This window comes from Scardinius erythrophthalmus, assembly GCF_964197995.2.
Source record: "Scardinius erythrophthalmus genome assembly, chromosome: 1".
Classification (NCBI taxonomy): Eukaryota; Metazoa; Chordata; class Actinopteri; order Cypriniformes; family Leuciscidae; genus Scardinius; species Scardinius erythrophthalmus.
Window position 1 is genome coordinate 22156458 of NC_138221.1, and position 21407 is coordinate 22177864.

The 21407-nt window shown below is 37.9% G+C and overlaps 1 protein-coding gene across 1 annotated transcript in view; it reads left to right on the plus strand.

Annotated features, from left to right (window-relative positions):
• The first annotated feature begins 1187 nt into the window (after positions 1 to 1187).
• The window catches only part of LOC308686998 (uncharacterized protein), a 30114-nt gene continuing 9894 nt past the window's right edge, over positions 1188 to 21407 (plus strand). Inside the window, exons 1-3 of the mRNA XM_081359175.1 lie at positions 1188 to 1478; positions 1836 to 2162; positions 2260 to 2607. Coding sequence (XP_081215301.1) covers positions 1418 to 1478; positions 1836 to 2162; positions 2260 to 2607 — 736 coding nt within the window. The 5' untranslated portion in view covers positions 1188 to 1417. The remainder of the gene's footprint in view (positions 1479 to 1835; positions 2163 to 2259; positions 2608 to 21407) is intronic.

A 21407-nucleotide genomic window follows, 5' to 3' on the forward strand; every position in this document is an offset into this window, starting at 1 on the left:
TGAAACGAGATCAGGTGATGATGATTATCTGTTGATGGTTTTATAATTGTCATGAAGTAACCTGTTTGACTGCTGTCTTTGGAATTTAACAATTGTGTTGATCCATTAATATTTTCACATCGCAAACCCTGTGTTCCTGCAGCATGAGATCCAGAAATATTATAACAATCAGTTAGAAGATTTTATCAAACATGAGCACAAAAAAGTCAGTTTAATATGACACACACAGACATCAACAATCAGCGTATGAATCTCAACAATGGTGACAATCAAAAGTACCTTACTGCAATGCATGCTGGGTACCAGCATAGTACAAAACTCCGAGCATGCATTGCAACATGAATAAATTATGCAGCTGAATTGTCCTATTATTTTGTTTACTTCTAAATATTTGCTTTTATTTTTTGCTGTTGTTTTGTTGTGATTTTTTTCAGTGATGTTCTGAATTAATGAGTGTAAAGCTGAAAATCATTAGTGTCCATGACAACAAAAGAGTGATTAAGGCAGACGATGAGTCCAAACAAACCTGACTGTGACCGACACAAAAGACAACCATTACTGTGGACAGCAAGTTCGGTCCGACTACGGCATGATTGGTATCATTGTTCTCGGTGTGACTCAAGAAATCTGTCAAGACCCGTTTCATTACAAAAGGAAAAAATAAAAGATTATCTTTTTTTTTTATTCATTATATTTTTACAAGGAAGAAATATCTTGAGTATCTTCAGAGCATGAAAAACAGCAAGCACTTTTAATCGTTTTCACACATATTTATGATAACTTATTGAGCTTGCTCAGTAGCTCAGCTGGAAGACCTTGGGTTCGAATACCGTGAAAGACGAGTCATAAGAGTAAAGCAGAACATTATAATCCATGTGTAGAAACTCTTCCTGAAGACATTTAATATCTGCTTTACAGACGCTCATGAAGTGTGTGCAAATACTTTCTGTTTCACCAAACTGGAGCTGACGTTAATCATTTCAAAATACCTTAAAAACTGTTTTAGAATTCATTTTCTACAAGTTTGTCATGGATAGTGGAAACCTTTTCAGTACCAAACTCATTTTATTACTAATAATGTCATTATTTTATTTCTAGATTTTAACTGCATGTGGGGAAACTGCTAAAAGAAAGAAGTGAGACTAACAGTAATTCTCTCGTGTGCAAAAGTAGCCAATAAACTGTTCAGAGCAGATGTGTGAGACAGTGTGTTCACAGTATGTGCACTTCTCACACGTTTCACACACACTTAAAGCAACACTTCTCTGTGGCGTCGTGTCACTAAACAGCAACTCTAGTAGAATTTAAACACTCATTTGATCAGATGAGAGGAAGTTAAAAACCACAGGAGGAGATGATGATGTTTAAAGGAAGAGCTGTTATACATAATGAAGAGAAAGACTGACAGAAACAGAAAATGGCTAATAAGTGTGATCTGTGTCTGCTGGGACTGATCATTCTCTCTTCACTTCTCACAGGTAAAGAAATCTGTATTTTCTCTTGCACTGAACATGCTCAGTTTATTCTCGAACACATTCACGTTGTGATCTCAGAGTTGTGTATTGATACACACAGATCATACTGTATTATTCCAGATACTGGACATAGTGTCACTCAAACATCTGATGATGAAGAATTATCTTCATATTAAGAGTGTGTCAGTGATTTGAACAGCTCTCTGATAAAGACTAATAGTTTATTCTGAGAATGTGTTGTTTGCTTTAAGTGAGGAAAAATACAATGATTAAAAACTTCTGCTTTTTATGCTGGTATGTTTTATTGTGTTAATTTATTAATATATATAATAATGATCACTGAGATATACTGTGTTTCAGGAACCAGTGGAGTGGATGATGTGTTCATCAGTTTTGGTGGAAATGTGCGTCTGCCCTGTAATAATACTCATTCTGACTGCAACTCAACTAAATGGATCTACTATAACAGTTTCAGACGTTCAGAGTTAGTAGTACTGATTACTTTAGGGAAAAAAAATAAAGACACAGAGAGACATGAGAGACTGAGTCTGGAGTCTGACTGCTCTCTGAACATCAAGAACGTCACAGTAGAAGATTATGGATATTACACCTGCCGACAATATGTGAATAACGGACAGAATGACAGACAAGGATCTGATGCACATGTTTTTCTGCATGTTCTTCATGGTAAGTTTATGGTTATGTGGTCAATTTAAAAAGGGCAGATTCTCCCTTTAAACTCAGATGATGATTGAAGAGTCTGTGATTTGTGTCTTGTGTTCAGTTTCAGTGTCATCATCATCATCATCATCATCATCATCTTCATCCTCACAGACTGAGATCAGTCCAGGCCGCTCTGTGACTCTCTCCTGTCAGTTGTATTCAGATACTGGAGTCTCCTGTGATGATCGGGTTCGTTCTGAGGGTCTTGAGCTGTTGTGGGTGAATCAGACTGGTGTTGATCTGAAGACAGACTCCAGATATCAGATATTACCATCATCAGATCAATATCACTGTAACATCACTCTGACTACAACACTCCTGAATGAAGATGACAATAGAGAGTGGAGATGTCGGCTTACTCACAGAAAGCAACTCAAGACCTCAGTCAGATACACTGTCAAGTATTCAGGTGAGAAAACAGTGTTAGAAGACCCTCATAATGTCAGTAACACTAAGGTCTATCAGTATCACTGAACCAGAACAAACTGAGGGAACAAAAGCTTGACTCTCACAGCAGAGTAACTCAAAGCATTGCTTCAAACTAATGAACTGCAGTGAAGTAACAGTCCAAAACGTGATGCTGGAAATAATAAAGGAATTGAAACTTGACAGCAAAAATATTAACTTTTTATGTAATATGATGATCAAAGTTAAAATATGGTTATCCTCAGTGTTAACTCATCAAAATATGACTGTCATATTCTACAGTATTATTGTCATATTAAGTTGTTGTTTTAGTTTAATTTCATGGACTTTTATGGTGTGTCCCAATTAGCGTATTTATATATAAACTAGGACTTTTTCAGTATAAAAAGTGAGAGTAGTGTGTTCATATAACACTCCGGTTCTTTAAAAAAATTGTTTACATCGCTTACAAAAAGCTGGTGCGGCAGTGTGCACTTCACTTTCACTTTTAAATTAGCGTCATCTTTCGCAGGAAGTTTGATTGACATGCGATCTGAGTCAAAATCCACCATTTTTGTCCGACAAAGCAGTCAGGAGAGTTAAAGGGGTCATGAACTGGATTGTTTTATTATTTTATAATGTTGCCTGGGGTGCCCTTATATTGTTAGTATGATTTTTACATCAAAAATTGTCATAATTTATAAATAAAAGCCATTTTTCTAAGCCTGATTTCAGCCTCAGATTTGAACGCTCTGTTTTAAGGGGCGTGTCTGCTGTGAGACTGCAGTGCAAACGCCCACTGCTGTGATTGGCTGACATGCTTGCATATGAAATAGCTAGTATTACATGAACTCTCTCGAAAACTTTTACTACGTTTTTACTATTACAGCTATCGAGATTAACAAATCGTGAAAAGTATCGTTTAAAGCATTATATTTAAATCCATTCCATCACATGAAAGGTTGCAGCATGATGAGCACTGACTGAGCAGATGACAGACAGTCTGTTGATCACGTGAATAAAGATCTTATCATTGCAACGCAATTTTTGCACTCTCACAAATGCTTACACCAAATCACAATGCAAACACGATGTGAATACACAGTAAGAGCTTCGTTGTGTAGTGTAACAGTGTCATTATTTCATCACGAGTTTGGTAAGTGTCCAGATAAGCTCTCGCGGCTCGCGCTGTGCTGTTTGATTGACTGCTTGGGTGATTGGAAAGGGATCGTTCTTTGATCGCTTTCTGTATATAATTTAATAACAGTTTAAAAAAAAGATTATTTTCATAATACTACGAGAAATTATGTGAAGTTGGTCGTTTAGTCACTGATGCATAAACAGTATTGAACGATTTTAAGAGAAATATCTGAATTTGAATAATTACACAGAAATCACTGATCGCAGATCAGGCATTAGAATACACATGGTTACTTACATGTTGCTGGCAGATCCGTGTCGGGAAATTGTGATTGACTGATTTAATAAAGTTTAACCATGCTGGAATCCGAAGGAAGCTTATGCAGACTGTCTTCTTCCACAAACAGGCGCTGCACAATATTTAGTAAACAGCATGTTTATTGCTTGGAAGTAGCTTGATCCGGTTTAGCAATCATCATGTCGTCCTATGTTATTTAGCATATTTGGGCGAATCGGTGGGCGGGGCTAAACAGGCCGTGTTGAAGTAGGCGTTGATCTTCTTTTGTGGAGGCGGTGTTTATCCTCTTTGACTAGTTCCCCACTTTGAAAAACGAGTCGTTTGCTGAGCCTGATGTCTATAAAAGCTTTTATTGGACTAACAAGGTAGTTTTCAGTTCTGAAACTTACAGGATATTATTATAGTATGATGATCTCTTATATGTCAAAAGCTCAAGGAAATTTTGATTTCTCAGTTCATCACCCCTTTAAGCCGCCTTTCCACTGCACACAACAAACGACAGCCGTCGGACCGGAAGTCATTCATTTCCAATGGAGAGTCGCACTGGAGCTGCGGGGAGTTCCGATCATATGCGGAAATCTCGGATCCGATTTGAGCTTTGGATGCGCTGAAATATCTGAACTTCTTCGGCTAGACCGTATGTGACCGATCGACCGGATGTGAAAAACTATGAGCGTTAAGCTAGAATTACCAATATTTTAATACTTTAATGTAAACGTTATTCCTGCAAAATGACGGTTATTAATAATTATGGCTGTAAAAAAATATTTGTATCATTATTAAATCAATATTTATATTGATTAGCTCTATAAAATTGACTATTTTTTTATATTAGATGTATTGAGGGTCATTTGTTTTGTGTGTAGTCCACTAACGCCGTTCACTTGAAGGAGTGAATGAAAACGAGTGAGCGAATTCAGACAGCCGTTGAGCGTACATCAGCTGTACACTCGTTAAATGCAGCGCAATGTGGGATTGAATAAGTGCACTCAATAACGTCCACTATGGTTTCGGACACCACTAAAAATGGCTAAAAAGACAAAAAATCTCCTCAAATAACGCCCTATTTGCATGCGCTTAGAGCTCGTGTGAATTGCACGTATAAAATGAAGTTAACGAACAACCTCGATCCATCAGGAAACGCTACATAGGTCGCTGAATTTCACTGCGCTTCATGAAGAGTTTTTCTTTTGCGTGAAGAAGCCTTTGCCGGAGATGTGCTAACAGATAGCGGAGTGCATTCATGATTATTAGGCTACCGGTATAATAATCCTCCTGGCGCCGGGTCTGAGTGAGTCATTTACTCTCTTACCTTTGTTTTTTGATTAACATTAATGACACTTTAAGACCATCCGCTGCTGACAGAAACGCGATCTGACACGCGTCCCATTTTCTCACAAATCTCTACGATCATTTAAGACTTTATTTAAATCATTTAAAGGTCCCATGACATCCTACTTTTTGTAGGCTTTAATATAGGCCTTAGTGGTCCCTAGTACTGTATCTGAAATCTCTTTCCAAAAATTCAGCCTCGGTGCAGAATTATAGTAGCCTGGTTCTACCAGACTCTCGTACATTTCATTTGTACAGAGAGTCTGGCCTCTCTCCATTGAGAAACGTTTACTTCCTTGTAGGCGGGTTCTCTGTTAAAGTTCAAAACTAATGGATAAGCCCAGAGTCACTCAGGATCTGCCATAGCCAATCGCTAACGTGTGGTCGTGACGTATGTCATGCGCCGAAACCGGCCGGAAACATTTACAAATTCTAAATGTATATTTGACACTAAGGACAGTGATGTATTCAGTCAACTGTCGAAGCTGGGTTTAATCATTAACAATATGCCGCTGCGGTCGTTTCGGATCTGCCGCAAATGCTGTACAGTGATCATCACCAAGTTACTGCGCGATACGGAAACAACTTTTCTGCCTCCTTCACTTGGTCCTCCATTAGTGCAACAAGAGGGGAGACGACAACAACTATCGGCTTTGCATCCCTATCGTTCGCCTTAGCTAACTCATTCACCACTAGAACTGCCATGGCAGTCATTTTGACCGTTTTGAATTTTATATCTGCAATAACTTTGTTGAAAAAATAAATACAATCCTGCTGGTACCTGACTTTTCCTAAAAGTGTCTGTATTTTCATTTAAAATGTTTTTCATATAAATTACCTATGTAAATTACACATAAGGCAAAAAAACAAACAAATGAACATATTTACCTATTTCGGCCATAAACGGTCATATTGACCGTAGGCTACTGAATTTCGCGGTATTAGGCTATTATACCAATATACGCAACAATAAAATGTGGTAAAAAAATACACTAAACATATTCAACAACAAATCATTTAAATGTACTGATATTCAGAACAGAACAAGAATGAAAAAATAACTAAAGCCAAAATGAAATGCTTTATAAGCGAAAGTGAAAGTAAGCGGCGTTGGGCTCACGTAACTCTCTAATTAGAATCAAAATGTTTCAACATTTTCGATGTATTTGGATGCTAAACAATTCTTTATCATAGGCTTTGAACCTCACTCACGTTCCAATATCGACAGAAAAAATCATCCACTTCACACGCATAAAATGGTACGAATTAGCCTACTAGTACTGAAACAGAGCAGTGGAATTTTTATGTTAGGTTGACTATTATTATTATATTTTATTATGGCTATAATGAACAGGCTGCAATGCTGGAATATGGTGTGTGTGTGTGTGTGTGTGTGTGCGTGTGTGCGTGTGTGTGTGTGCGTGTGTGCGTGTGTGTGTGTGTGTGTGTGTGTGTGTGTGTGTGTGTGTGTGTGTGTGTGTGTCGGCGGGCGCGATCGAACAGTGGAAACATGAAAACAGGCTATATTTTGTTCAGGGCATCTACGAATATTATTTATTTATAAATTATAATTAAACTTGTTTAAATGTACAGTTTGGTGTTGTTTTTAAAAGACATCCTAATACAATAAATGCATTAATCTCTCAATTGGGGATTTATCATTAAAGATATAGAGTTTTGAATAGCGATCAAAATGACCGCTTGCGGCAGTTCTAGTAGTTATGGAATTCTGGCACTTCTAGTGCTAGCGGAGTGAGCTGGAAAATCAAACTTTTCCCGAACCCCGTGGGGAGGAGGGCCACAACTTCATGGCCACCAACAAAACTTAGCAAACATTGTTCTTGCTCCGGCTTTAACTTCTGTATATTCGGCAGTTTTGCAACAACGGACCGAATAGCTTTTCTCACATCTTTCTCCGCTGCCATTACTCCAACTCAAACTGACGCACTACATCAACGTCATCGTTCTCAGCGACTCCCTCTGTTCGCTGATTGGTCCTACAAAAAATTGATTTCTGGAAACCTAAGAATATACAGCAGTCCCAGACGTAGTACTGAAGGAAAATGAAATTGAGCGGAAGTACATAGGAGGGCGGAGCCAAGCTAGAATTATAGCCACTACAAGCCAGTCCCAGAATGAGCTTCCTTCAGACGGGCCGTTTCGGTGTCTGTAGCTTTAAATGATAATGAGGAGGAGAAAGGCGGCGCAAGGTGCAGGGCCGTATTAAGACAGTGTGGTGCCCTTGGGCACTATACCTCAAAATTTGATTTGTTTCCAAATGCACCAAGCAAAGATCCTTTCAATTTTATAAACTTTCATAAAACCAGCCAATATAATCACAATGAACACATCCAAAATAAAATCTTTAACATATATATAACAACTGCAAAACCACTTGTCAGATACAGCCCAGTAGTAAGGCACAAGGTGTAAGATATTTGTAATTTGTAGTGATTACAATTTAGCTCAAAGGAATTATTAATTAATTTATAGGGAATTCAAAAGAGTCACTTATTACAACCGAGCAAATGACTCGTTCGCGGTTCATTTGAACTGGCTGCAATTATCAACTCTGCAACAGATATAAATATCCGAACTATAGTGAAACACTATATAGTTAGCAAGGTAACTTAGATCAGAAGTTTAAGACATTAAATTTGTAAGCACAATAACACAAGTAATATTTCTCTTTAAAATACAAACAAGACTTTATTGATTATTCTAACACATACAACTAATATCTAACACAGACACACACATTCATACGCGTTGCAGAAAGAAAGAGAGTAAGGAAAGATTAAGTTTTAAGAGTGAGTTTAAGAGTGAGATGATGTAATCACAAGTTTCTATGCACTTATAAAACACAACCTGAATGAACCATCAATCATTAGTTTAACCCTTTTATCGTTTCCTAGGTTATTAAATCAGTATCAAATACACCAGTTCAGTTTAAGAGTCTGGAGGCAGTACTTGCTTGTCTTTGCTTTTGGGGATTCCCTTTTGTTGCGTGTAAAGGGTTTTCCCGGTCCGTTCGTTGGCTGGTCTCCAGGAATGAAAGTCTTTGTTTGAAGCTGGCTTTGCAGAAGAAACGTGGCTCGAAATCTTGTCGCAAAACTTAACTTAGAACCGAGACTCACAACGGAAAAGAAAGGAAACTAAGAAAAGAAAGGAAATTGAGAAGAGTAGATGATGGCTTGAATGAAGCTGTTTAACCCATGTTCTTCAGATCTTGATTTGGGTTATTTCGTCTGCGCGTTTTACATGGTTACTGGTCTGTCTTAGATCTTCATCTCCCGCTGCATTTTTGGTTCTGCACTGAAAACTCTAAACTTTGTTCTGGTGTTAAGATTTTAAACTCAAATGTCCGCCCAGCCTCCTGGATCAGTTCTAACCAATTAGACACTGTCTTTGTTTAGGAGGTGGCGTTCTCTTCACTTCTTATCATAAATCAAGCTTATCTGTGCTCTCCTTACTCTCTAAGCTCTAGCAAAGAGTACAGAGGCCACAGCTAAGACATTATTACTATTATAAGAATCCGAAACATTTTCCACAGATTTCAATCAAGCCATCCTTTGAATTAAGAACATACGATCATATTGATATGAAACACAACACATTTTCATTCAAACATCTAACAATTATAACAATTACATGAATTGTATGGCATCTAAGCATATCAGATACACCCATCTATTGTAGGAACAATATAGAATCATGTCGTTGCATGATGCTTGATCTATAAGTCCATTGAAAATTGTTCTTGAATGATTTTATTTATGTTATAGGTAAAATCTCAGCTCTGTGGTTTGAAACGATTTTACACCCTGAGGTCTATCAGAGGTCCTTAAGGAGTCTGGAATGTTGTGGGCTCGAGCAGCTTCTGCTGTTATCTTGATCGGGCTGAATTGTGCTATCTCTGAGCCATCATTCTTTTCCAAGCTATCTTACATTGACCAGTTCTTCCTTTAGTTGGGCTCATCTTCTTTGAAGCTTGCATGGCCATAAAGTTCTTAGCTGGGGGTTTTCGTTGGTCAGCGGAGACTGGCTGGCTGGAGCCTTCTTTTATGGCTCTGGGGTTGGTGATTTGGTGTCTGGAATGTTCAGTTCTGTGAGAAATTATGTTTGAACAATTCACCTGGAAGATTCATTTGTGTTTGTTTCACACTCAATCCTACATATCCCCTCTTCGTTCGGCGATGTGTTAAGATGAAGACATCGGTGAATGCTGGAGAAACACGGGTAGAAGAAACAGACACATACACAGCAAACAACAAGACAACACCTCCATGACTGGTCACTGTACTGGTGCAGGGCTTTAGATTACTTAAGTATTAAAAGTTCAAGTTCATTCTCTCAATATGGTCTATTATATTGAATAGAGTTTAAATTTTGGGATTGTTATTCTAATTTGTTTCGGTACGGTGATTCTTTGATCAAATTCTGTGATTACGTTTGTTTGTTATCTTCTCTTCTAAGTTGTTTTACGTTAAGACGTTTTACCTTTTATTTTCTGGTGACATAATTTGTGGTAACAATTATGTGACCCATCATGCATGGAGCTCTCTGGCTCACATTCGTTTTAAGGCGGCTTACAAGTGTCAGGCGTGGTGCGTCAATCCTACTACCATGACCTTGACCCTTAGGGGGGTAGACATGCATTTTACCTAATACAAGAAGAAGTAAAGTTAAGGAAGAGGTAAAACAAAACAATTGAGTGTTCCTAGTATGGCTTATAACTACTGTTGTGCAGCTAAGGTGTCAGGTATCACAGGGTAATGAGAGGTGTTCTACTTGTTGGATGGATAGCTAGTATGTTTCCTATGGTAAGTGTAGCTAAGTCGTTAAGCTAGTTTCTGAAGTTAGTTTTCTACCTGTGGGGAAAACATGTTTGTTGAATGTTTTCCATGGTAGATGTGGTTAACCTCTACGTGTTAGTGAGCATGTTAGTGGCGTAGGGTAATGCATGTATGTATGTATGTATGTATGGTCAGATCTGTCTCAGTCTGTTTGGCTCCCCCCTTTTCTTGAAGGCTTGCCCACGTGCTTCTTGGCTTAGCTTTGATGAGCTTAGATGAAGATTGGCTTGTTGCATCTTTGCCTTAGGAAAGGGATCTTCTATGATCTGCTGGGGGTCAGTCCAGTAAGGCAGGAAGTTCTCTGGCGGACATTGGGAGGCAGTTTGGCATGGATGCGTGAAGCTGTGGTGCAAAACTTTGTCTCCGTTGTTGCACTCCTCTTGTGATGCCTTCTGGTTGTGACAGACTTTCTGACCTTCTGTGCTTACTGTGGTTACTGTAGCACACACGTGGTTCTTGAGTTTGGAGCTTGTGTGATGGTTTCTTTGTGAGTGATGGGAAGCCAGTGTGGTGTTTTCTGGTACCTCTGGGTGTTTGTCAGTGGTTGGCTGTGAGAGACCCCTCTGTTCTGTGTTGTTGTAGAACAGGTGGTCGCCATCTTCATTATGAAGGTGTACCAGATGATCATTGGTCTTCCGTTCCATCGCTAGTCATAGTGAATTTGACTCATCTTGTTGGTCATTCGTGTTCAGCTTGTTTTCTATGAACACTTTCATTTGCCTCATTAGTTGCTCCATGTCTTCTGAGGGTAAACTGTCTTGTTCTTGGGCACACTCAGTGTTGTGTTTGACTGAGTGGTGCCGAGGTGAGTTTCGTCGTCGATTACTCACATTGAATGCTTTTGGATGCGTTGGTTGACAGCCTTTGGATATCCAGTTAGGATTCCAGTTGTTTCCTTCTTGTGGGTTCATTGAGAAGCGTGGCTGGTCCCATGGCTTTTCCATGCGGTTGGTGTGGTAGCCGTCATTGGCCTGGGGGTCACGTTCTCTGTGCACCTTGCGAAGGACTGTGGTGTTGTCATGCCACTGGGTGTCTTCCAGTGCATAGCTTGTGTATTGGCTGAAGGAGTTTGACACTGTGGATGTTTTCAAACCTTTCTTTGAGGACATCTTTTGTTTGATGTAGGCTTTGTGCGTCAGGTCACGTAGCTGTTGAATTGTCATTGTGTCTGCGCTGGCCATGACATGAAGATGTTGACTCAATCCGCGATGCAGGTTCCTCAGAAAAAGGGTTTTGAAATTCACATCCTCTTCATGTTCAGTTGAGTTATGTGCACCAAAGAAGGCTTGTCGAAAACGCTGGTAGTAGGCTTGGGGAGTCTCGTGTCGACCTTGTTTGGTTTCCAAGGCGATTAACACACCGTGTTCCGACTCTGGGCCTGTGAATTCTTTTATCAGTGTCTCACATAGTAGCTGGAAGTTTGACTTTACATGAGCAGGTTGTCGGTCTAGGAAGCTTCGTACCTCTGGACCGGATGTGGATCGGAGGAGGTATAACCTGTCTCTGTCAGTCACATGTGGTCTCACCTCTAGATGGAAGTTGATATAGGCTTCAATGTCTTGGCCCTCCGTGGAGTTCGGGTTGAACTGAGTGATATTCTTAACCAGCTGGTTGAGATCTTTAAAGGTCATCCCCTGTGCAGCTTTGGAGTCTGCCTGGATGAGCTCCCTTTGTTTGTTGGCAGCGAACAGTTCTGTGGTGAAGGCTGGTGATGTTTTGGGTTGCGGCCATTCACCTTTTCTGTTGTATGGCAGTTCTTGGATGGAGGACTCTGTTCTGCTCAGCAGTGGTGATGCTGAGGGAGGTCTCTCCCTTCTTGGCTCTGGTTTCTGTTGGAAAATGTGCTGGAGTTCATCTCTGACCGCGTAGAGCTCGTCGTTGGCGTCATCTCGCTGTTGGGTCATACGATCAATGTCAGCACTGCACCTTTCCAGGTGGTCTTTCAGAGCATTAATTTTAGAGTTCTTGTCTTTAATGTCAGCTTTAGCTTTCTCTAGCTGATGTTCAGCAGACTGGAGTTGTTTTACCAGGTGCATCTGGAAAGTCTTTAATTCTTGTTTGTCACATTCAGTGACTGCAAGGGCTTCTTGGAGCCTGTCAACTTGCTTCTTTGTTTCTTGCTCCACTACATCAGGCATGAGTTTGTCTTGAGCTTTCGTTTTGAGCTGGTCTGTGCAGCGTAGAGTGTGCATCAGCTCTCTCAGGAACTCAGTGGTCTGACGCTTGAAGTCGTCCTGGACATTCACTTCCAGCTTGTCCATGCGGCTCTGGGCACATGTCAGCTCCTCCTGAAGGTGGGTGATGTGCTTGTCGCTTAGTGTCAGCTGGGCTGTGAAGGCATTGCTTAGGGAACAGATGATCTTGGTTAGTTCCACGTGGTTGTGGTTCTGATTCTGGCTTGAATCATGTGTCAGGAGTCTTCTCAGAATTATGATTATTATTAAAAATAATAACAGTTCAATTGTCTTTGGTGTGAGGCAGTCTGTAATGCCTCTGAGCATGGCGTCCACGTCAGTGGGGTTTGTTGTCCGCGACATGTTGGCACGCTGGGGTGAAGAGACTGACACAGATCTGTGTGGGGTGTAAGCCTATGTGGTTGAACAGCTAAGTGTCGTTTAAGTGACTGTACAACAAATAGTGAAGTGTTGTAATGTCTAAGTGTTGGTCTCAGTGTAGACAGGTAGGTTAGTGATGTGGAAACTTCGTCACTCACTGAGTGAGGGAAAAAGAGAGAAAAAGGTTAAAACAAATCTCAATTAAAAGGATTTTTTTTTTCAATGGGAGAAATATTTTTATAAATATTTTCTATCAATGAAAAGCTGGTTTAAACTTGTGATGTGTCACTGAGAAAAGGGGAAAAGAGAGAGAGGTTAAAACCAATTTCCATAAAACAAGAAAGAAAATTCTTAAGTAGGAGAAATATTATTTTTCTCGTAAATGCTTCCTATCGGTGAGAATCTATTTCCAGAAAGGTAAACAATATTATTGTTTATGTTTACAAGGAAAAATAATACAATAATAATGCGGATACCTTTTTCCGAGTTTTACAGGATTGACACCACACACCGTCAGTTGGACCGCTTACAGCCGGGATGCTATGAAGGCGACGATTGCTCAACACTTGTCTCTGTTAATTAATCTTGGATAAGATGTTAAATTGTAAATTGTGTTTACAAAGAGAGAGAGAGTATGGAGAACAAGAGAGGGTTTGATTACCAATCAAATACCTAATAATTGTTTTCTTTGGAAAAAATATCTTTCTCTTTCTTTAGACTCGATTGATGGTTCTTCCAGGTTTGTTTCCCACAAATGTGAAGGATGGGAACGCAGGACAGAACAGGAAGGATGTAAGAAGGAAAGGAGGGAAGGAGATTGGATCCACAAATGGCTCTGGAGCCTTTGTTGAACTACGAGTATAGAATTGATAGTTGCCAACGACTAAACATTAAAAAAATAAAACTTTGTAAGAGAGGTTTATCTCTGATTTATTTGAAACTTGTAGTGAGATGCCAATGTCTCCTATTGAGGCTCAGGTGTTTCACTCCCAAGCTAGGAATCAAAAGAAAGGAGAAGATACTAAAGATGAAAGAAAGTAATAATGTGATGGACAAAATAAGAAAAAGGGAAATTAAATACAGAGGTAAATAAGTAAAATAGAATGGTTAAGGTTATAGCCACAACTTGAAAAGGAGGATATAACGCAATAATAAATGAGCAAGCATGAGTCTAACAATATTTGTAATAGGGAAATGTTGGTTGAATAAGTTTACTTAACTTTCAAAGTTTAAGACTTATTCACCTGAAGTGATTAAATCTAAAAGAGAAATTTAGAAATTATGAGAATTATGAAATTAGATTTATTAAAAATAAATCTAGAAATCGTTAGAAATTACCTGTTTAGAAAAATAAAACTTCAATCTTGATTTAATATTTCCTTTTTTAAATCAAATTAGAATTTGGCAATTAATAATCATAAACCAGTATTTTCTTTTCAAGTAAAATGCAGGTAAATGAAATTAATAATTGTGAACCGAAATTTCCTTTTCACAGAAAAAAAATATGGGTAAAGTATGAGACAGGTAAAATAGGAAAGAAGAGAAGACCAACAGGTGTAACAGTCGAGGTGTTTAAATGGTTAAATCACTTTAACGTTGTTCAAACAGACACATTAACCACAGATTTTAATATTAATGATAACCGTAAATAATGCTTGAGGCTTTAGCATAGTTTAGGCCTCAATGGTAAACAGCTACTTAGCTTAGCTTTAGCTTAGCTAGCCTAGCCACCAAAGAAGTTTGTTGGGTTCAGAGTTCTTCCGGAAGCGTTGGTTAAGACTTCCGTGTCACGATTGTAACTATGGCGACAAAACAAACTCTAGTGGCAAACATGTGAATTACAGTTTGTAACAGTAATGCATGTTACATGAAATGTCGGCGCATTTCAACAATGTTCAAAGAAATATGCACGTACAGTTGATAATATTATGTGAAATGTCGGCGCATTTCAACCTGTACAAATGGGACGCCACTCGTAGCTGTTTTACGACGTGGGGCTTCACTCAGTTTTTCCTTTTTTTTTTTTTAGAGTGAGTTTTAACTTTAAAGGAAGCAACAGCAGCTTTTCGCTGTATAATAGATGGAATAACGATCTCAGTGGATCGTCTCTGTGCAATGTTATCTGAGCACACAAAAACAACAGGGTTTTTTAACTGTTGGTTGAGTTTCAACGTCAAGCTTTACTTGAACACAACTTTAAATAATTCCTATTCAACTATACTCGGACATACGCAGTGTTTACACGAGAATTAATTGAACAGACACAGATAAGCTTATAGTTTATCACTGGGATTGCCGTGGGACACGCACAGACAACCTGAGAAACAAAGACTAATCTGTGAGGAGAATATTCGTCCCAGTGGAACACGCACCGAGTGACGATCAGATAAATAAGGACTAACGTTCACGTTAGACGAGGGACACGCTCGTCCGTCCTTTACATGGTTATTTTAATTACTGCAGTTTTAATTTCATTCATCTCTCTGACTGATACAAACACACATAACGTTATAGCTATTTGAAAGACTCTGGAACACGCAGATGTCTTAAGCTATAATTAAAGTATTTCAGAATCGAGGGACACGCTCAATTGTTACCTTATCGTTGCGTGGGATCTTATATCTTGGGTTATTTTACTGCAGTTTGAATAAAATAACAAATAAAAAGAATAAAATGGGGAGGCAGACTAGACTAGAGTAACAGCTCAAGCAGCAGGTCATTCATTCAAACAGAGCGCGCGGCGCGCGCTGCATACGTCATACACACAGACTCGGAGGTTCGGATCTCTCCGCATAGGCTACTATGAAAATATAATTACTTCGTATATGCTTACAATTTTAGGTTAAACTTCCCGCATTTGTCTCCACCAATATGTAAGATATTTGTAATTTGTAGTGATTACAATTTAGCTCAAAGGAATTATTAATTAATTTATAGGGAATTCAAAAGAGTCACTTATTACAACCGAGCAAATGACTCGTTCGCGGTTCATTTGAACTGGCTGCAATTATCAACTCTGCAACGGATATAAATATCCGAACTATAGTGAAACACTATATAGTTAGCAAGGTAACTTAGATCAGAAGTTTAAGACATTAAATTTGTAAGCACAATAACACAAGTAATATTTCTCTTTAAAATACAAACAAGACTTTATTGATTATTCTAACACTTACAACTAATATCTAACACAGACACACACATGCATACGCGTTGCAGAAAGAAAGAGAGTAAGGAAAGATTAAGTTTTAAGAGTGAGTTTAAGAGTGAGATGATGTAATCCCAAGTTTCTATGCACTTATAAAACACAACCTGAATGAACCATCAATCATTAGTTTAACCCTTTTATCGTTTCCTAGGTTATTAAATCAGTATCAAATACACCAGTTCAGTTTAAGAGTCTGGAGGCAGTACTTGCTTGTCTTTGCTTTTGGGGATTCCCTTTTGTTGCGTGTAAAGGGTTTTCCCGGTCCGTTCTTTGGCTGGTCTCCGTGCCTGATGTCTGGGTCACGTGGTCAGTCACGTGGCGTGCTGGCGGAATGAAAGTCTTTGTTTGAAGCTGGCTTTGCAGAAGAAACGTGGCTCGAAATCTTGTCGCAAAACTTAACTTAGAACCGAGACTCACAACGGAAAAGAAAGGAAACTAAGAAAAGAAAGGAAATTGAGAAGAGTAGATGATGGCTTGAATGAAGCTGTTTAACCCATGTTCTTCAGATCTTGATTTGGGTTATTTCGTCTGCGCGTTTTACATGGTTACTGGTCTGTCTTAGATCTTCATCTCCCGCTGCATTTTTGGTTCTGCACTGAAACTCTAAACTTTGTTCTGGTGTTAAGATTTTAAACTCAAATGTCCGCCCAGCCTCCTGGATCAGTTCTAACCAATTAGACACTGTCTTTGTTTAGGAGGTGGCGTTCTCTTCACTTCTTATCATAAATCAAGCTTATATGTGCTCTCCTTACTCTCTAAGCTCTAGCAAAGAGTACAGAGGCCACAGCTAAGACATTATTACTATTATAAGAATCCGAAACATTTTCCACAGATTTCAATCAAGCCATCCTTTGAATTAAGAACATACAATCATATTGATATGAAACACAACACATTTTCATTCAAACATCTAACAATTATAACAATTACATGAATTGTATGGCATCTAAGCATATCAGATACACCCATCTATTGTAGGAACAATATAGATTCATGTCGTTGCATGATGCTTGATCTATAAGTCCATTGAAAATTGTTCTTGAATGATTTTATTTATGTTATAGGTAAAATCTCAGCTCTGTGGTTTGAAACGACTTTACACCCTGAGGTCTATCAGAGGTCCTTAACCCTCTGGGGTCTAAGGTGTTTTTGGGGTCCTTGAGATGTTCTGACATGCCCTGACATTTTTGCTTTTTTCAGTTGCTTATAAACATATTAATGGCAAAAAAAAATTACACACTATTTAGCACAAACAGGGCTACCATGAAATGTGAGCAACAAGAATGTACATGTCTGCATTTTTGAGAGAATAATGTTTATGCGTGGTTATTGAAAAAACTAAAAACTAAAGTTTCTGAAATAAGGCCATAAAACACATTCTAAATATGTGCCAATAAGACTTTTGTCTAAAAGATGTCATCGCCTAGTGTTTTTTCTTCAAAATGAAGTGAAAATCACCCTGTCTTATCATTCACATAACACAATACATTGATTTGAATTTTGCAAAGCACTTTCTGTTTGGAAAGGCCATATGCGGAGTGGGCGTCAACGGTCATGTATATGTAGTGGTTCACACCTGAGGAGACAATGGGGCCTGCATACTTAATTAGCCATTCATTCAGGTGAGTCACTGAGCCACAAGAATGCAAGCGCAACAGTTGGAAGCATCTCAATTCTTTTTTATTTTTCCTCATATTGTGCTTGCAATTTGGCCTATAATATCCAAGGAAAACATGTCTAGTAATTGTGCAGTTAATTCTCATACTGTATTTTCAGTTTTGGAATATTTATGTGCTCCCCAAATTTGTCAATAATAAAACACAATAAAAGTTATTTAAAGAAAAGGCTTATATTTACCTTTTAATAGTTTGTTTACATCTACCTTGTAAATATATTTTTTTATTAAAAAGGTTACAATTACAACAACAATTCAAGTGTAATCTTTCTTTGTAAAAACTAAAGTATACATTTTATCATACATATTTCAAAGTTAAGGATTTGATTGATTATTTGATAACTTTATTTTTGACAAAACATATTATATTTAACATAAGCAAATATTGGCAAACAAAAGCTTATTTGAGGTGGCAGATATTTTACATTAAAAATGTATAATTTATCCAAAACTAATCAACGAAATGTTGTCTTTCATATGTCTGTAACATAGGTCTTTCATTTTTATTATAAGAAATATAAATGTTAATTTGCAGTTTAAATCCAGGAAATTTGTTAATGAAAAAAATATTAAAAGTAAGATACAATTGATACAAAACGAAATTCGTTTTAAAGAAAGGATTTGTACTTTCTGTTTTGAGGTCTCTGTGAAAGTTTGAAAGTCTTTTAGTGCTTTTTTTAGAGCGCTCGCGTCCATAATGGAGAACTGTCACGTAATATTGTTTTTTCCTCATAAATGCGAACACGAAAAATAAAAGACAAAAGACTTTTAAGTAAAACTTACTTCGCTCTTCAATATGCTGCCGTTCGTCGTCTGAGTTACAATCTTCCTCTGAGGAAAAGGTGCATTCTTCCTCGCCGTCCAGAATCATCTGAAGGGAGTCTTTATTACCGGAGAAGCGTGTCATACTCAAAACGCGATGAACTATCAGTAAGTCTGATGAAGAAACTTTTTATGGCATTGATCAGGGGGCGGGTGCGCTGCATACTAGATCATCTAACGATTTACATGTGAATCGCGCCGGGGGCGGGGCGGCCGCAGCTGATTATAGAGATAATGAGGCAGAAAGGAAAAACGGTACCTCTCCTTGCTTTCAAACGGATTACATGAGTTGAAAACATTTGTTTTTTATATAAATTACTTCATTTAAAAGAGGAGATTTCAAGCTTCATAAAGACATATCTCACGTGCCTGTGTGAGAAGTATTCGCTGAGTTATGATTCATTTTCGGACGCGTTTCAGAATGGACTACACGGAGAGAGAGAAGGCAGAACTCGCTTCGTGTTTATTTTTCTTTATTTGGCGAAAAGCACAACACTTTGTTTTTATTGTGAGTGTACAAAAAAATAATACACACTTAACAGGATAGATTGATGTATAACACAAGCATATAAGATAAAAATTAATATTTTTATTTTATTATTTTTTTGCACTCATACGGAAAAAAACGAGCCTATCGCGCCGGCGCGATAGCCGACCTCAGGGGGTTAAGGAGGGGGGAGTCTGGAATGTTGTGGGCTCGAGCAGCTTCTGCTGTTATCTTGATCGGGCTGAATTGTGCTATCTCTGAGCCAATCATTCTTTTCCAAGCTATCTTACATTGACCAGTTCTTCCTTTAGTTGGGCTCATCTTCTTTGAAGCTTGCATGGCCATAAAGTTCTTAGCTGGGGGTTTTCGTTGGTCAGCGGAGACTGGCTGGCTGGAGCCTTCTTTTATGGCTCTGGGGTTGGTGATTTGGTGTCTGGAATGTTCAGTTCTGTGAGAAATTATGTTTGAACAATTCACCTGGAAGATTCATTTGTGTTTGTTTCGCCCTCAATCCTACAAAGGACACAGGATTTCCAACAAAAATGGGGTTTATTTACCCAAAAATAAGAAAAGGTCCCAATTAAGGGATACAAAATAAATCAAATTGTTCTAGCAAACATCTAGCTAGACTTAAATAAACAAAAGTAAATAAAACAAGTTTTAACTCAATATAACGAAAACTAAGGAGAACTGAACAGAACAAAATTACCCCCCAAATGAGGCAACAAACAGGTATTTATCACAGACGGTGAGCTCACTTAAGACAGGGGAAGCATACAATCAACAATTTATAAATCAACAAATTAGTTACAAGTTACCCAATCGAAGTAAATAGAGTAACAAACAAACAAACAAATATAAGAATACAAAACAACAAATGTTAATAATCGAAATAAATTGGAACCAATCAAAAATATAATTTCATATTCTTCACCCCCCCATGACGTAGCATCCAGTTGGTATCGCCAAGCGGAACGTTCAGACCATAAATATTTACTGCCGCACGTGTTGTGGTTTAATTATTTTCAGGGGAATGACTTCAAAGATATTTGACATCAGAAAAAATTAGACTTTATTAACAAACAAAGCCGAGTGTCCCTCTGCAGACAAGACCCTCCAGAAAAATTGCCCAGCAAACGTATATACCCTCTCCTTGTCCCAAACATGGTAATACATTCTATAGGTATTTTGAGAAATAGTTTTGTACCATGTGACATTACTGAAATAGAATTTTCTGCTGTAACAACACCTTGTGCTCTCAGGTTCCAAAGTCAGCCAAAGTCACCCACAGACAAGGAAATAATAGTGTACAAAAAACAGTTAAATTACTTATTTTCTAAATAATAAAATCTTCAACATTCCCTCCTCTGGGGCTTATTTAAGCCCCACATTCGCTATCCTTTTCCAGAGTGTAGTTTCAAAATCCAGTCCCCTCAGTTATACTACCTTAGTGACTAAATTAAGTCACTCATTCTTTTTTTCAATGACTGAAATTATGCCACCATACTCCGGAGGAGCAATCGAGCCAAACATCTTTCTCCATACATTTTCTTTCTTTCAGTTGTTTTTTCTTTTTCAATGGAGAAAGTAAAAGACTCGAATCCTCCCTAATCAAAAATCAAACATTGTTACTTGTGTATGGATGAAATTGGTTCAGCATTGTCTTATTGTCACAGTTATGTAGAACATGTCAAACACAAAAATCCCTTATACAGTTAAGAGTTCTCTTGCGGTGTAGATATCCTCTTCGACCCAGACACCGATCTGGCTTATTTTTTTTCTTCTTCATCCTTATCCGAGGTACTTCAATCAATGTCCAATGATTGTAAATCTCAATTTGGGTTATAAGCCCAATCTTAATAATATATGATTTATTTGCCCTCTAAAATTAGTTTTCATTGTCTTCTTAATATGGGAAGTACACAACAGAATAATAACCCTCTTTTAATATTGCAACTCCAACAAACATTTCTAATCTTTTAAATCAAGCTTTCCTTAACTTTTTTTATTCAATTGTAAAGTCATTCTACTTTTTCCATGTAATTGTTTTCATTATTATAAAGGCAAATCATTATAATAAATCTCTGCTGATTATAGAAGAATAAATGATTTAGTTTGCATGTTTATTTCGCATAATCCATATGAATTTTGATTTAAAATAGGGCTGGGTAAAAATAACTTTTCCTCATTTTTTATTCGCTTCTTATTTCTATGAAAGAATATCAATTCTTAAATTAGAAGAATCAATCTTTTAGTCAGTCATGTTTTAGTTGATGAACAACCATAACACTGTAGTGCAGCTACATTAAATCACAATTTTCTTTGTTATAGCGTTTTACATTTCAAAGTCTGTCTACTTCATTATCAAATTTAAACAATAAATATCTCACGTGTTGCAGCTTTTTCTCATTATAGCTCCTCAGTTCAAGCA